We start from the raw sequence: 17323 nt of genomic DNA on the forward strand, positions 1-17323 counted from the left end.
GAAAGACATCATAATCACTTGTAGACCAAGTTTCGCTGATCATGATAGCGTCAATGGGAACATTTAGTTGTTGAAAGAAAGTGTCGAAATATGCTTCTTTACGTCTGACAGATCGAGCATTGATATGAAGACATTTGAATGACGTCTGGAAAACCGGGCCAAGGTAATCTTTGAAGTTCTCTGGGAGTAGATAATTCTTTTCTGTTACAGTCTGCATTTTTGGCAGGAAACAAAAATAAAAAATCAATTCTCCCTTCTTATTGCAGCTTGCCAAGGTCGCAAGAGTGCTGCACTAGCATTGCTGACGCGCCATCAGTCTTTCTTATCAGAATCTTGCCGTTGCTGTGCCAGACATACTTGTACTGATTTGTTTTTGCCCATTCTTTCACTTCCCTCAGCAGTTCTCGATTTCGCCTGGTCAGGTTTTCCAACATGTGAACATTGGCATCCGCAGTGGTCAACTCCCGCCTGCTAGCCCACCATTTGTCCCTCATGCTCTGTCTCGCGAAACGGCAGATGATGCCAGGCACTTTGTCACGCTTTGCCGGCAATCGATGAATTGCCGTGATGTCGTGTTCTGATAGCTGGGGCAATCCACTTTCACCGGCCAAAGCATTAAGTTTGGACAAAAGATTTTCGCCTTCCGTTTGTGGTACACCATGAATTTCTAAGTTCAGTTTCCGGTTGCGCCATTCGAGGTCATCGAGTTGGACACTGAGCGATTCAAGCTGCTCTTTGTTCATTTCTGTTTTTGCGAGCCTAGTCTGGATTGCTTTAATATCTCGCTCATTTTGTTCTGTGCGCGTCAACAGGTCTGTCATCTGTTCGGACATAAACTGCACCGATTGCTCAATTCCATCGACAGTTTCTTTCAGTGGCAACAAAACATCAAGTTTTCGGTTAATCTCCTGAAGTACGACCAACATATCTTCTACGGTCAACGGTGCTTTTTCTTTCTCATCCTGGTTAACATGTGAGGTTGGTAGCCTACATTTCGGGCATTTCCATTTCTGGTAGGTTGATTTCTTAGATTTTATTGTTGCCTCCGACACTCCTGCGCAGCTTCCTACATGGTACGAAAGCTTACAAGTCATGCAAGATATACTCTCTTTGGGATCCAAGATTTCTTGTTCACACTCAACACACTCCATACTGACATAAACAAGGTTCGCTCCTTTGGCAGCAGCAGTGGCAGCAACACAATAACACCCCCCTTAAAAAAGCCACTAACCTGTAACAGTATGCAGGAGCATTTAGGCAAACGCTCTTCCGAACACTGCTGCTGCCAAAGTGCCGTCTTGGATGCGATGCCGTAGCTTTATAGCAGATGCGTCGATGCAAGCGCCACGCCAGGTGATGCCAGCCGGTGACGTCCGTCCTTGATAACTCTTAGTTGATAACCGGAGTCGAAATGCAGCCTCAGAAAACGTGCGCTTCTCGGCTTATAGTGGTGTCGTCCTAGGATCCAGGGTTATCTGTAACAGTATGCAGGAGCATTTAGGCAAACGCTCTTCCGAACACTGCTGCTGCCAAAGTGCCGTCTTGGATGCGATGCCGTAGCTTTATAGCAGATGCGTCGATGCAAGCGCCACGCCAGGTGATGCCAGCCGGTGACGTCCGTCCTTGATAACTCTTAGTTGATAACCGGAGTCGAAATGCAGCCTCAGAAAACGTGCGCTTCTCGGCTTATAGTGGTGTCGTCCTAGGATCCAGGGTTATCTGTAACAGTATGCAGGAGCATTTAGGCAAACGCTCTTCCGAACACTGCTGCTGCCAAAGTGACCGCCCTTCTATACTTACCATGCGCGAAGACACAGATATTCTACCTGGGAGGGGATTGGATGGACCACGATGGCAAGTGGGTGGGGAAGAGGACATAGGAGGGAGAAATTATTGACCAACGTTTCCGCGTAGTAAAGTATACGTGGATGAATTGCAACCTTCTTCGGAAGAAAAAAGAAAGTAAGAAAAAACTCCTTGACGAGTGCTCCAAAGCTACAGCTGCGTGTAATCTTGTATGAGCAATGTTCTAAAGTGCGATATTTATAGCGAATTCCAATGGCCGATTCGGAGCACTTCCGGCGAAATATTCTCTGCTCTCTTAGGACCGAGACTGCTTCGATGGCAGATCTGGAGCAACACACGAGCGTTCCAATGGCAGTTTAAGAGCACTCGTCGAAGCGAGATCACTCCGTGGAGCAAGCAAAATTGCTCTTTTGAAATCGGTGTAGTGGGCCGGCACTCTTGGCCAAAGTATTTCCTGGTTCTTGCCAGCGTGCCTCTTGGCCTCTGTTTACGTCATTATCGACGGTTGCAATGGACGCCACTTTATGACGCCGTACGCGTTTGGTCTGGCTGCTTAAACGCGCGACAGCTCTCGACGTGAAAGCTCAAGTTCGAACAGTGCAAGGTTGAATTGGACTGCGACGTTGAAGCCACCGCTTACCAGCAAGCCTTCGAAATCCTGATTGCCTTCCCGCTGTGCAAACAAGAGTAGTCGTTTACGTCTAGGACGTCGTTCCCTGCCACTCGCTGTGCAGCTACGTGTGATCTTTAAGGATGCGGCGGTTTGAAGAGAGCGGACTGTTAAGTACCAGCTTGGCATCCTAGGAGGCTATGGTACAAGGTATTCGCCGTGATCCATACAGGAGTACCAAACATTGCTCATCGCAATAGGTGGGACTGGCCCCGCTCATCATTGATGATATCAGGAGGCTAACTGCTGGCGTCGGTTTTGTTATATCCACCTCGAGAAGGGTCGCGCAATCGAGCGTTGTTGCAATGCAGCCTACTGGGCTACAGCTACTAGAGACATAACGTAACTACAGTGGCTGAAGCGCAACCGTGGCAACAAGCAACTGTGGAGGAATAGCACCGGCCCTGGAGTATGCCGTCACTCCCCGCGCACATGTTCTGCGAAGTCTCGTCCCCGCCTTGCCAGCAGTGCTTTCTGCTGGAGTGAGGAAGGGTTTCCCTTCGTACAGACGTTCAAGTTCGACAGTGCCCTCTGTTTTCCTAGAATATCGGCACTCAACACTGTGCACGACGGTGTCCTCATCATATGTGTCCCATTCGCCTCGTCTCTCATCCACCTCTGGGCACATCATTCTCCCTATTCCTATGCATTTCATTAGGCTTTCAGTAATTCGTATGTTCAAATGTCCCTCTACATGTTACTTTCCATAGTGTTTCCTTTACTTCACAGACGCTGACAGCCGTATATGCCTAGACACAACGCGGAAGTCAGCAATATTGTAAAACCTTTTTCTCTATACTTTTATTTTCCGCACGCTTTTAACGCGATAGCGTTGAGGGTCTCGCATCGCCGAAAATCCAGTGTCATCGGTGTTGTCCGTCAGCAAAAAAATTCTCCCGAAACACGCATGCCGAACAACGCAGGCCCTCCGCGTCATGCAAAGGCGTCACTGAAATAAATGAATTTCTGGAAGTTAAATGCGTCACAAAAATCGCAAAGCGTGGCTTACAACCTACATACATGATATTGCCGTACTGTCATTTAATGTACCAGAAAACAATTTTTGTTACGCGAAAACTCGAGCACAAATACCTTTTTCAGCGTTTCAACCATTCATGGAGGGCGCGCCCCCTTGATTCCTTTTAACAGCAACCAGATGGCGCTCGTCTCCGCGCATGCGCAGCACCGGCACAGGGAGCGAAGGAGGAGAAAATGAAAAGCTAAAAGCTCGCCTTCGTACATAGCTTTCGCCACCAGCATTTCCAGGTAAATATTACGGTTAAATGAGCTGCAGTTGCCGGGAAGCGTGAGAATGAATCAGTGATCTTTGAATGGTATCGCGTTCCACTATTAAAAGCCAAGCATAAGCGTCATCCAAGTTCTTTTCCGTTTTTTTCTTTTGGTGCGCTTGCTCGTGTCCATATAGTTTCTCACTATAACACCAAGATGGAAATCTGACACCACCGTCTATGGGAGTTTCCGAAGGGGCGCTGTGTTTTCATGGGAATGACGGTATATGCGGTCTGCGAGGCTCATGTTGGCTGGTGTTGCAAGAGGCTTCGTCTAAAACGTGGATATGGCTATAAAAAACGCTTTCTCGAAGTAAAATCTTCATAAAATGTTCTCACTCACGCGTATTACATCTTCCAGTGACGTTTGCTCACCTAAAATTCATAACCAAGCCAAGAAAAGCAAGATCAGGCGACAAACGTTCCCAAACCGAGCGCGAATCTTGCCTCTGTCCTCCAACTTCAGTGGGCCGCTGATACTTTTTACGTTTCACATAATGGCACATGCAATAACACGTTCTCATATTTAAATAAAGCATGTTTCTGTGTAAAAATAACGTTACAACAGCTTCTTGCATGCTGATTTAGTTGGAATGAACATCCTGAAAGGTGGAACGGTGCTTGTCAGGCGTGTGTTCGAATTCTTGTGTCTCTCCGAGAACGATGCCAACGCGAAGTCACAATATACTGGCACTCCCATGCATACCACAGTGCAGCAGCGCCAGATTTCCCTCTAGGTAATACAGTAAGAAACTCTATGCTCGTACCCTGCCTTTTACAGCGAAGCTGTATACCTTTACCATCCAAGGAAATTGTAGTGTCGTAAGCAGAAAAACTCCCCATACGTGGGCCGATCCCGGAGATAGTGCAATAATGGCGCAGCCCGCGGTGGAGATGAAGTAGGGGTTAAGCACTACCCATACGTGGGCCGATACCGAAGATCGTGCGATGCCGGCCCGACCCGAGGCGGAGGTGAAGCAGGTGTTAAGCACTCCCCATACGTGGGCCTATCCCGAATATACTACAATGCCGGGCCAACCCGCGGCAGAGGTGAAGCAGGCGTTAAGCACTCCCCATACGTGGGCCGATCACCAAGATAGTGCCATGCCGGCAGGACCGCGGCTGAGGTGAAGAAGGCGTTAAGCACTCCCCATACGTGGGCCGATCCTGAAGATATTGCGTTGCCGGCGAGACCGCGGCTGAGGTCAAGAAGGCGTTAAGCACTCCCCATACGTTGGCCGAACCCGCAGTTATTGCAATGCCGGGCCGACCCGCGGCAGAGTTGAAGCAGACGTTAAGCACTCCCCATATGTGGGCCGATGACCAAGATAGTGCAAAGCCGGCAACACCGCGGCTGAGGTGAAGAAGGCGTTAAGCCCGTAGGCCGGTCACGAAGACAGTGCGTTGCCGGGCCGACCCGTGGCGGAGGTGAAGCAGGCGTTAAGCACTCTCCACACGTAAGCCGATCGCGAAGATAGTGCAATGCCTGGCCGACATGCGGCTAATGTGCAGTTCGCCATTAAGGGGCCCACATACTGGCCCACTTCGCTGGTCACCCTTCTTCACAGAATGAAGGGCACCAAGTTTTTTTAAAAATGAATCTTCCATTGCTGCTTGGTGACTGTGCCGTCGCTTCTCTCTAGGTTCCAGTAGTGTAGTGCGCGCTACTCTGTGCATCGCGTAGACGCCGGCGCAGGCGAGTGCAGACAGAGACGAGGTGACGCGCAAATGACGCTGGGTAAGCTGTATATCCGGTTGCATGGTGCACGCGAGCGTCTTCTTGCTCTCGTGGCAGAGCTTGTGCTACAATTGCTCATGTGGGGCGTCTCTTTGCACCTAAGAGGGATGCTCGCTCACGGAACCAGTCGCCCACTGCAATACCGTATTTGGAATTCCACACTAGAGCTACTGAAATTGTTATTGCAAGAGCTCCACAAAAACAGCTCTGCTGGAAATTGGGTTATGATTCTGGAAGGTCGCACAAGTCTGCAGTTCTCTTTTTTCATTTATTGTTCAACCCGCAAATAAACCACTCTGCAACGTTGGCAACATACCACCTTTATTCTTTCCCGTATTCCCGCGAAAATGTTAACACTGCGACTGATATTTTTTCGGAAATATGTGATAACCAGCATATAACGTTTCTGAGCCTTGTAGTGGTATTGACGGCTTCGCTTTAAAATACTTGAACTCGCACAGAAGAAACACGATGTAACTAAGCATGTAGTCATTTTTTGTTCTAAGGCACTTTTCGCACACTCAAAACAATTTGAAAACGGAAACTCACTCATTGTTAAAACGCCACCTGTTTCCATATTAACAGTAGCAAGAGAACTCTCACCTGAAACTCTTTCTTCGTTAGAACTCTGATGCAAAGCGCGTAGACGGAGTCGTCCGGCAGCGTACCAACAGATTGTTTATCGTCCTTTATTGTGAAACGTTTTCTTCCCGAGTACCATACGCTTTTGTCTCGAAATTCGGTCACAAGATGCCATGTCTGGCCAACGGAACTCTTCCACTCTGTCGCTAATTTTGCATAGCCTCTGAGGAAGAAAGAAAGAAAGCGAAAGATATAGAGACAATAAAAGATGCACAAATTAAGATTAAATTTCTTTAGTTTGGTTATGTCGCTGTAACAGGAACACATACAGTATATGTTCAAACCTCTATATGCGTGTTAGAAGAGAAACTTCGGCGAGTCGGTGGTGATTCACGTTTCGGAAATTAACAGCGCTAAACCGACAAGGTCATGTTCTTCTTCTCCTTCGCACTTGTTGGTCTTGAGCTGTTAATTTCAGAAACAATAATCTATCTGCGTTATTTCATGGTAAGAAGTTAATTACCATAAGAATCGGGAGAAACCCAACTCATGATGAATGTCCACCCACTCTCATTGAAGTAGTGTGGCGACATACCGTAGTGCCACCTCCAAAACGCTGCTGGGGGCTCCTGTCTCGCGCTTCTCACTAGGCACGTTGTGCAACTTAGCGGCGCTGCCACGAAGTATGACATTGGCGTGTGCGTAAAGATGTGTTCACGCTGAATTTTCATGCGTGTTCTATTTCACCATGTATGTCTCTAACCGATTTCCCGGCAGCCTAGCACCCTGGGTAGTCCCTGGTCTGATGGGTAGAGCATCGGGCTGCTGCGCTAAGAGAACCGGGTTCGAAACCACCCATCAAGCCAACTTGGGTTGTGAACATGTGACATTATGTGTGTGCTGCTCTTCAATAGTCGTCTTTCACACACACGCGCACACACACGCACACACACAAACGAACTTGGGTGACTGGGCGTAGGCAACTGACTATATGTCGGTCTTCAATGAAATTCTACCGCTAGCTCGGGGCACTGGTTATATGCCGCTCGCTATGTGCTCCTCTTCTATAAACCTACTTGGCGCCAACTTGGGTGGCTCTTTATGTGCCACTCTTCAGTTAACTGCTTGGAGCATAACTTGGGGCGCTTGGTTTTTGTTAGTGGGCATGTGCCACTCTCGAATGAACATCGTTGAGGCTACCATGGGGCACTCGGTATGTGCAACTCCGTATTTGCCGCGCTTCAATTAAACCCTTTCACGTCGACTTCGGCCTCTCGGTATGGGCTACTGGATCGTGCCGCTCTTCAGCGAACCGTTTGAGGCTACCTTGGGGCACTCGGTATGTGTTACAGGATATGTGCCGCGCTTCAATTAAACTGTTTGACGCCAACTTCGGTCACTCGTTATGTACTACGGGGTCGTGCCGCTCTTCGGCGAACCGTTTGAGGCTACCTTGGGGCACTCAGTATGTTCTACTGGGTATGTGCCGCGCTTCAATTAAACTTTTTGAAGCCAACTTCGGTCACTCGGTATGTGCTGATGGGTCGTGCCGCTCTTCAGCGAACCGTTTGAGGCTACCCTGGGGCACTCGGTATGTGCTACTGGCTATGTGCCACGCTTCAATTAAACTTTTTGACGCCAACTTCGGTCACTCGGTATGTGGTACTGGGTCGTGCCGCTCTTTAGCGAACCATATGAGGCTACCTTGGGGCATTCGGTATGTATTACAGGGTATGTGCCGCGCTTCAATTAAACTGTTTGACGCCAACTTCCGTCACTCGTTATGTACTACTGGGTCATCCAGCTCTTCAGCGAACCGTTTGAGGCTACCTTGGGGCACTCAGTATGTGCTACGGGGTAGGTGCCGCGCTTCAATTAAGCTTTCTGATGCGAACTTTGGTCACTCGATATGTGCTACTGGGTCGTGCCGCTCTTCGGCGAACCGTTTGAGGCTACCTTAGGACATTCGGTATGTCCTGCACTTCAATTAAACTCTTTGACGCCTAATTCGGTCACTCGATATGTGCTAGTGGGTCGTGCCGCTCTTCAGCGAACCGTTTGAGGCTACCTTGGGGCACTCGGTATGTGCTACTGGCTATGTGCCACGCTTCAATCAAGCTTTTTGCCGCCAACTTCGGTAGCTCGCAATGTGTTACAGGGTATGTGCCGCGCTTGAATTAATATGTTTGACGCCAACTTCGGTCACTCGCTATGTATTACAGGGTATGTGCCGCGCTTCACTTAATATGTTTGACGCCAACTTCGGTCACTCGTTATGTACTACTGGGTCATCCAGCTCTTCAGCGAACCGTTTGAGGCTACCTTGGGGCACTCAGTATGTGCTACGGGGTTGGTGCCGCGCTTCAATTAAGCTTTCTGACGCCAACTTCGGTCACTGGGTATGCGCTACTGGGTCCTGCTTCTCTTCAGCGAACCGTTTGAGGCTACCTTGGGGCACTCGGTATGTGCTACTGGGTATGTGCTGCACTTCAAATATTCTTTCACGCCGACTTCGGTCTCTCGGTATAGGCTACTGGATGAGTGCCACTCTTCAGCGAACCGTTTGAGGCTACCTTGGGGCACTCGGTATGTGCTACTGTGTATGTGCCGCGTTTCAATTAAACTTTTTGACGCCAACTTCGGTCGCTCGGTATGTGCTACTGGGTCATTCCGCTCCTCAGCGAACCGTTTGAGGCTGCCTTGGGGCACTCGGTATGTGCTAGTGTGTATGTGCCGCCCTTCAAATAAACTCTTTGACGCCGGTGTGCGCTACTGAGTCGATGAAGAGCTACTACGATGCTACTACGATGAACAGAGGTATCGTTCAGGCTTGTTTGCATAATGCACTAACGAAATCCTGTTATCATTTGATAGAACCTAGTTTCAGTTCGCAGGTAGCTCGGTTGAGGGCGGCAGGGTACCCGAGAAACCTTCTTGTCTCAGTCTTGGAGAACTTGCGTAGTAAGTTTAACGCCGATTCTTACAGCTTTGACCCTCAGGTACATGTTCGAAGAAAACAGCTGTTATCCCGTACATTCAAGGAATCTCCCACAAACTTAAGGAAACCGGGCGACGAGCAGGTATCGACGTTGTATTCTCTGCTCCAAAAAAACTTGCCCAGCTTTGTGTCAGAACCAATCCGGTTGCTTAGGAACGTAGGATTTGCAATAATAATGATAGAAAATAGTATACAGTTTGTTCGAAAGGGGGTTTGTATAAAATACGTGTGGAATGCGGTCGGTCTTATGTAGGGCAGACAAGTAGATGCCTTAACGTTAGGTTACAAAAACACAGCAATAAAGTGCGCAAAGGGCGGGAAGGGTTTCTAGGTGTTCATTGCGCACAATGCGGCTGTATCCCGCTTTTTGAAGAAACCGCTATCTTAGCTAGGCATTCTAATGAATGCACCAGACTGATCATTGAAGCAGCAGCGATTGGCGGTGGTGACTCAGTTAGCAAGCCATCAATTTCATTAACAGACAAAGAACTGGTTTTTCTGAGGTCGCACATGCGCTCTCGTTCATTGTAGGTCATGAATTTTGAATGCATACTCATGTCGGGTTGATGCTTTGTAGGGGGCGCTTTTGTCTTGGTGTCACATTATATATATGTTTGTTTCTCAAAATAAAAATCAGTTGGAAGTCAGCGCTTGTCTTCGTCGTCCTTTTTTTGTCCCTCGTCTATGTATGCGCTGTACGTGACCAAGGTTGAACAAGAGCAGGAGCACCTTCCGAGCCTCTTCGCCAAGATTACATAGGGCACGGTAGGTTATACCGTCGGGTCCTGGTGAAGATCAACGCTTGCACAAGGCCAGTGCAGCTTCGAGTTCCTTCATGGAGAAAGGACGGTCCATGCGGGAGTCGCGTGAAATCGGTGAGTGGTGGAGCGTCGATGTTCCAGCGGGACTAGTTTCGCCAGCAATCCTCCTGGAGAAAGCTTCCGCAACGTCAATCTCGCTGCATTGTTAGTGAAGTGCCAGAGACTTAATAGGGTGGCGCTGCTGATGGGTTCCCCGGAGACCACGAACAGTTCTCCATATGTGAGACAAAAGTTTCCGCGGATCCTAAGACTCGCAGAATGACTTCCATCTTTGCGATACGAGTTTGTCCATGCGGCGCTGAATTTTCTTTTGAGTTCTTCTGGCCAACCTCAAGTCATGTACAGACTTCGCACGCCTGTATCTTCTCTCTGCACGGCGACGAATTACACGAAGCTTCTCTAGCTCGATGTCGTAATCGGTGCTGTATACGTTCTCGGAAGCGTATGCTTGGCAGCCTCTAGGGCACCCTTTATGATGTCCTCAAGGCTAAAGGACAAGTCATGACGAGAGCCGTCTCCGACAATTGACGAACATTGGCTATTCGATACATTGTGTGGCGTTGGCCAACTTGGAGTTCGTCAACCCTTCAATCCTAAGTTAAGTGGATAGGTGGTCACTCCCGGCGTTTGAATATCCAGAAACCACCTGACCTTTCTAGCGAAGGAGCGTGAGTCAAAGGTGAGGTCGAGGCAGCTAGAGTAGGCAGTTCCACGCAGAAAGGGGGCGCTTTTGTCATTTAACAAGCACTGTTCTTGTTCGGAGGCAAATGACACTGGTCTTCTGCCTCTCGAGTTTATGTTAGAACTTCCCTAGAGATGGTGGTGGGCATTAAAATCTCCAGTAATCATCAAATGCTGCGGAGGCGCTGTCGTGATTCCCCGTACCCACTCGCAGTCCAGACGACTTGAGGGCGATATGTAGGCTGCAACTAATGTGAAAGTGAGCTTGCCTTTTTTCACTGTCAGGCATACGTACTTATTTTCTTGGTCAGGTGACACTGGATGACGGACAAACGTAAGATCTCTTCGTATGAATACGATGATCTTGCTGCATTCTCTTTGGGTAGCGGACTTGAAACACTCATACCCGGACTGTCTGATGTTATCTGATGTGGGCTCGCAGGCTGAGAACTTATTTGCGAACGCAAACTGTGGAAAGTCCGACATGCGTGACTTAAGTCCTTTGGCGTTCCGCTGAAATATGGACGCGTTGCGGACTTCGTCACGAAAAGACGGCTTTTAGAGAGCCATGATTTTAACCAAGAGCTGCAAGTACTCTACTCACAGTGTCCAGCACCTGTAGCGCGCTTTGCGCAGACGAAGATTTCATGTTGGTAAGTATAACGCGAATGGCATTCATGAGCGACCGCAGGATGTTGATGAGCTGGAGGTCGTCAGCCAGCGTCGCTTCAACAGTTGCCGAAGCCGTCGAAGTGGGTGCGGTTTGAGGTAACTTATCAGGGAGTAGTGCCCTCGGCAGCTCAGGCCATTCTTCAGGACGGGCGAGCCTCTCCGCTTTGTTTGCTTTCCTTGTATCTGACTTCGGGGCGCTGTGCAGGGATGCGACAGACCTTCTGACGGTAGCTGGCGTATCCCTATCTGCAGTTGAGGAATTTCGTGAGCGTTTTTGGTGTCGATGCCGACGCCGCCGAACAGCGGCAGCAGCCTCTCGGTGCGTTGAATTGTCCCGTGCCATTCGTTTTAGGATCCCGAATTCCTTCCGCCCCCACAGGCAATCCTTTGATGAGACCTTGTGAGGACCACTGCAGTTAGGGCACCTTAGAACATGTGTGCTGCAGGCGTCTTCTGAATGGGACTCAGAGCACTGCAGGCACGCGACGTTGTTCACGCAGACACCCTTTACGTGGCCAATCTTGCAAAACTTGAAGCACTGGAGAGGCTTCGGTACGAATGGCCGTACCGGATGGCGGAGATGACCTACTTTGACGTGGGAAGGAAGGCTGTCTTCTTCAAACAAAATCTTCGCACAACGGGTGTTTCCCAGTCTGAAAATCCTTGTAATGAAAATACCTTCTATCGTTGGCATTAACTGTATTGGCAAGTCGTGATTAGGGATGGCAACGTCGACGTCATAAATTACTCCCGCAGTACGATCGCCGCCTGTAGGGATCATTGATCGCACCTTTACATTGTCTATTTCAGTTATATTACGTAGGTCCCGTAGGGCGCTGCGAAGCAAGACATCAACTGCCACGACATTTTTCCGGGAGTTTATTCCCATGTCTTTAATCTCATTTGGTGCGATTCTCTCGAGTAACGAAGAGAGGACGTGCCTGTTCAGTAGCAGCAAATTGGTCGCCGGGTCCGCGGGCATAAAGAGCACAGTGTGCGGCCAGCGCAGCAGTGCATTCTTCACGGTAGAAGAACTGAACGCCGAAGATGCCAGCAGTAGTCTTCTTTGCGCTGATCTACTCATCACGACCTGCAAGTCATCGTCCGACGAGTCGTAGCTGTCCGAGCTCGCTGAGACGCCTTGGCACACGAACGCGTTACCTATGCCCACACTTTTTATTTTTGAAATTGGCTTTTTACACAAAAACTTGCGCTTTGGGTATTAATTAAAAACCCCTATTCATTTATATTCAATTGGCTTTAAACCTGGCATGCACTTCTGCAGGTCCAGGTGCACGCGGAAACCGGTGCCTCAGGACGCGGTTTCGGTGCAGGTAATGGATAAAGAAGCTCCTTTCATTACTACAGATGAATTTAGAAGGGCCTTCCACTACATGTACCGCAGAAAAGCGGCAGGAGAAGACGTAATAACAGTCGATCTAATGAAAGATGGAGGGGATAATATACTTGAAAGGCAAGCGACCCCTACATATAACGGGCCGCGGGCTTTCCAGTTCATGTCGTGTGGCATTGAGTATACTCGGTGGCTGGAAGTGTGCGGATAGCTGGAAGAATGCCAAAATACTAATCCATACGAAGACAGACATCAAGTAATTCAATTATAGGCCCACTAGCTTGCTTTCAGTATTTTGTGCAAAGTCACGCAGATAATTTCCAATCGAATCATGACACTTGATTTCAATCGACCAAGAGAGCAGGCCGGATTCCGGAAGGAATATATTACAAAGGATCACGACCATGTTATATAGCAGGTACTTGAAAAATCTGCAGACGGTAATAAAACTCGATGTACGGCTCTCGTAAATTACTAAACGGCATTTATTCAGCACATATAGCGGCAGTCCTAGGTATTGAGCAATCAAGGAGTACAAGAGGCATACATGAATATCTTGCGAAATATCTACAAAGACAACTACGCTAATTGTGCACACAGTAAAAGAATAAACAGGTCTGTCAACTGCACCGTCTGCCTGCATAGCGAACTGACTACAACACTATTCGGCCTTCCTCCTTTTGCCGGAAGGGGTGCTTCAGTGTTGTGCGGTCATCATTTTCTGTCATCTGCTAGCCGCGTTGCTCGCCTGTCAACACGGCTTCCATGTCCAGTGACAAGCCTTCACAGCGATCCTTCTGAACCGCAAAGCTGAAGCCGTGAACTCGGTTTCCCCGTACACTACACGAACAGAAACTACAGAAAAGGTAGACATGGCATTGGTACTTTTAGACCCAAACACACCAAGGATCCACTGTGATTCTAGAGCAGCCGTCCGAGCAGTTGCCAAAGGAGTCATCTCTCGACAGGCCCTGGCAATTCTCGGCAGAAAGGCCGTCAAGCCCCGCGCGATCGTCTGGTTTCCTGCTCATATGGGAGAAATCACCGGAGCTCCCCGAACCTCAACGAATCTGCCCACACTGCTGCACGAGGACTTGCCAACCGTGCAGGGACAAGGAAAGAAGGCACTGAGTTTTCAAACTGCAGAAACCACCTCCTCACGTAGAACGAGCTAGCTAACGGCTTCTACCCATGACGCACGGTCTTCCCCCCTCCGCACAGTAAACCAAATAGAGCTCAGGCCATTACGCCAAGGCTCCTGCAAACAAGAACCTATCCGAACCCGCTTTAATTAAAAAATACCTATCCGCTGTTCTCTACACGCAAAACATGCGATAAATGTAATGAAACCATAGATCTTAGGGTTATGCTCTGGCGTTGCTCCATGTTACGCAGTGGCAAAGACAACACTGAAGAACGGTGGGACGCAGCTCTACGCAGTCTCACATTAGAACAGCTATGGGCAGTCCAAGGGGATCGCGAGGCGGCCGAAAGGCTGGGCCTTTTGGGCTGCAACGTGGGAGGGACCCGTTTCGGGATAGGAAACTGGCGCGACCTAATGACCTTATTAAAGTTTTTCCATCCATCCCCAGTGATGAATAGGCTCTACAGTGGATTTTCACGAGTTACGAAGCATGTTTAGGAGTCGCTAGCAATACTAAGATTAGGTATTCAAGAGGATATATACCTAACCTCACTTCCGAAAGGCTCGCCAGGCGCTTAGACTAGTGCACGAACATATACGACACAATTGCCTAACGGTACCTTTATTCGCCCGCATGTTCGAGGAGCCCAGCGCGGTGGGCCTGCTGCTTTAGTTCACGATGGATGGGTGAATGGATGGATGTTATGAGCATCCCCTTTGGAACGGGGCGGAGGGTTGCGCCACCAAGCTCTTGCTATTATACTGCCTAAAGTCCGACTGAAGTTAAAAAAGAGAAAAAAGAAAAAAAGAAAAAAAAACCTACGAACTCTTACAACCTCATTTTCTGAACCCCAATTGCGAACTTTGCTTTTGTACGTCTCCGTTTTCTGTCGTTTCTCTACTTTTCTTCCACCAATCTTCCAATCGTTTCACACTAATCTCTGTAGCGGACATGTTCACTTTGCCCCTGCTTTCGCTGAACCCAAGCGCTTCAAGGAGGCCAGTGGTGCCTAAATCGACTTCTCGGCAGATGTCTTCACATTCTAATGAAACATGCTCCATGGTTTGCCTGGCTTTACTGCAGCAAGCACATGCTTATTCTTCCTTCTTATATCTCGCTTTATAGGTGCGTGTTCTAGGGCATCCTGATCTCACCTCGAAAAGTAATGAGCTTCCCTTTGAGTTATCGTAAATTGTTTCTTTCCTGATTTCGTTCTTTCCTCTTAAGTAATTACTCATGGCAGGTTTCTTTTCCATTGCCGCCACCCATGAGATTATTTCAGCGTCTCCGACTTTCCTCTGGACGTTCTCTGTAGCTGTTTTGACCCCTCTAGAGGCCGCATTCTTGCTGGTAAGCTTTCTAGTTCTTTTCCCCCCTGTGGATCAATGTTTTTCCTGTACAGATACCTCAACACACTCCCAGCCAATTTACTTTCTTCCATATTTCTCAGTCGTTCTTCATACTGAATTTTACTGCGAGCTTCCCTCACTTCAAGACTACTCCAGCCCATTTCAGCCTGCACAGCTTCATTTGTAGTCTTCTCGTGACCACCCAATGCGAGGCGACCCACTGACCCTTGATTCCCGTCGGGTCCTGATTGTACCCCTGATTTAAGCAAACAACCGCATTTCCAAAAGTAAGTCGTGGAACCATTACACCTTTCCACATACCTCGGAGCACCTCGTAGCTATTGTATCCCCATAGCGCTCTGTGCTTCCATTATGGCTACATTTCTCTTCCCCTTCATTGTTCTTGTTTCCCCCCCCCCCAATCACCCACGCCGTCTGCCGAGTGAGAGTTGAACCGCGACCGGAAAAATCGTCGGCCGCGGCAGCCTCGTTCAGACACGTTGTCTATTTTTCCACCCTGATTCCGCGCAATATGCAGGAGACAAAAGTATTGTGCAAGCAATAGCCTCGCAAGTAAAGAAGAATCCATGACCGTCAGCCGGCCTCAGTCTGTGCCAGAGTACGTTTATCTAGGTCTATATCTTAAAGGGGACCGTGATAGAAGAATAAAAATGACTTAGAGTGCGTACGGCAGGCATTGCAACATCATGACTGGGAGCTTACCACTGTCATTGAAAAGAAAAGTGCATGCAATCATTGCGTTCTACCCTTGCTAACATATGAGGCAAAAACTTGGTGTTTAAAAAGGGAGCTTGAAAACAAGTTATAGGACTACGCAGAGAGTCATGGAACGCAAAATGTTTAACGTAACGTTAACAGACAGTAAGAAAGCGATGCGGATAAGTAAGAAAACGGGGACAGCCGACATTCAAGTTAACATTAAAAGAAAAGATAGGAGCTTGGCCATCCATGTGATGCGTAAGCCAGATAACCAGAAGGCTATTAGTTTTATAGAGTGGTTTCCCTGGAAAGGGAACCGCAGTCCAGGATGGCAAAGAGTTAGGTTAGGTGATGAAATTAGAAAATTTGCAGGCGCAAGTTGGAGCCATCTAGCACGACAGGTGTAAATGGAGATCGTTAGAAGATGCCTTCGTGTTGCAATAGAGATAAATGTAGCATGATTTGACAATGAAGATGAAGATGATATAACTAAGCAGGCTCGAAACGCGTCCTTCATGATAGCGCTGTTAGACGGAAGCGTGTCCAACGGGAAGCACGAGGCAGGAGCCCAGCTGCTTACACGCTTCATGCATGACGCGTTTTGGGGGTGGCAAACTGTAGCGCTGTATTGCTCAATGCCAAATGCGTTAACGTCAGCCCTCGTCGTGAGGTGGGTTCTGCCGAACTTTTCGTTGTCACTGGGGAGTGGCGCATACCCTGTAGCACATACGGAGTGACCCAAATTGGCAGAAGATATACTCACTGAAGAGGTACACCTATCCGGTGGCACATATCCAGCGGAACGTACATGAATGGGACGCATCTGGTGACCCAAGTTGGCGTCAAACACGTTCACTCAAAAGCGGCACATGCCAAGTTGCACGTAGCCAGTGACTAACCTAGCGGGAAAACGGTTACAGACAGACACAGACAGACGTGTTTTCATTTCGCAATATATTGGCTGGCGCGGACAATCGGTCTTGCGTAGCACGTTGCAAACGCGCAGGCTCTCGCTAATCTGGAGCTCGCGAGAGGCGCCGCGTTGGTGACGCGTGGACGCGTTTCACACCAGCTGCCGCCGTAGGTCTGCCAGACGACGCGCTACTCTGGCGCCATGTCCTAGCTATTGTCGCCGCACTTCTTCTCCAGCTTTCACCACACCCTCCTCCTCCGCCTTCCTCCTCGCATCTTTTATCCCCAGCTGCACTTCGGGTTCGCTCTTTCATCCTTCGTTGTGCTCGTTCGCTCGGTTACGCCGACGCTCGCCACTGGAAGGGGCGCCTAAGGGCTGCGCTCTAAAACTGCGCTGATCTCGGAAGCTGTGTAACGCAAGCTGATGACTTGGTGGGCCTATTCCTGACATCAGCGGAGCATGTGTGTCGAAGTGCCATTATGAATTTGGTTTAGACCGCAAGCGGATCCTCAAAGCAGTGCAATTCTTGTTCCCTTAAGACAGTGGTATCGCAGTCGCTCGAGTGTGGCCTGTGGACAAAGGATA

General features: G+C 48.9%; 1 protein-coding gene across 1 annotated transcript in view; it reads right to left on the bottom strand.

Annotated features, from left to right (window-relative positions):
• LOC142559549 (uncharacterized) overlaps window positions 1-17323 on the bottom strand; it is a 77396-nt gene that overhangs the window by 28217 nt on the left and 31856 nt on the right. Inside the window, exon 3 of the mRNA XM_075671129.1 lies at window positions 6107-6308. Within this exon, the coding sequence (XP_075527244.1) occupies window positions 6107-6308 (202 nt within the window). The remainder of the gene's footprint in view (window positions 1-6106; window positions 6309-17323) is intronic.

The sequence above is a fragment of the Dermacentor variabilis genome, chromosome 10, assembly GCF_050947875.1.
Source record: "Dermacentor variabilis isolate Ectoservices chromosome 10, ASM5094787v1, whole genome shotgun sequence".
Taxonomy (NCBI): Eukaryota; Metazoa; Arthropoda; class Arachnida; order Ixodida; family Ixodidae; genus Dermacentor; species Dermacentor variabilis.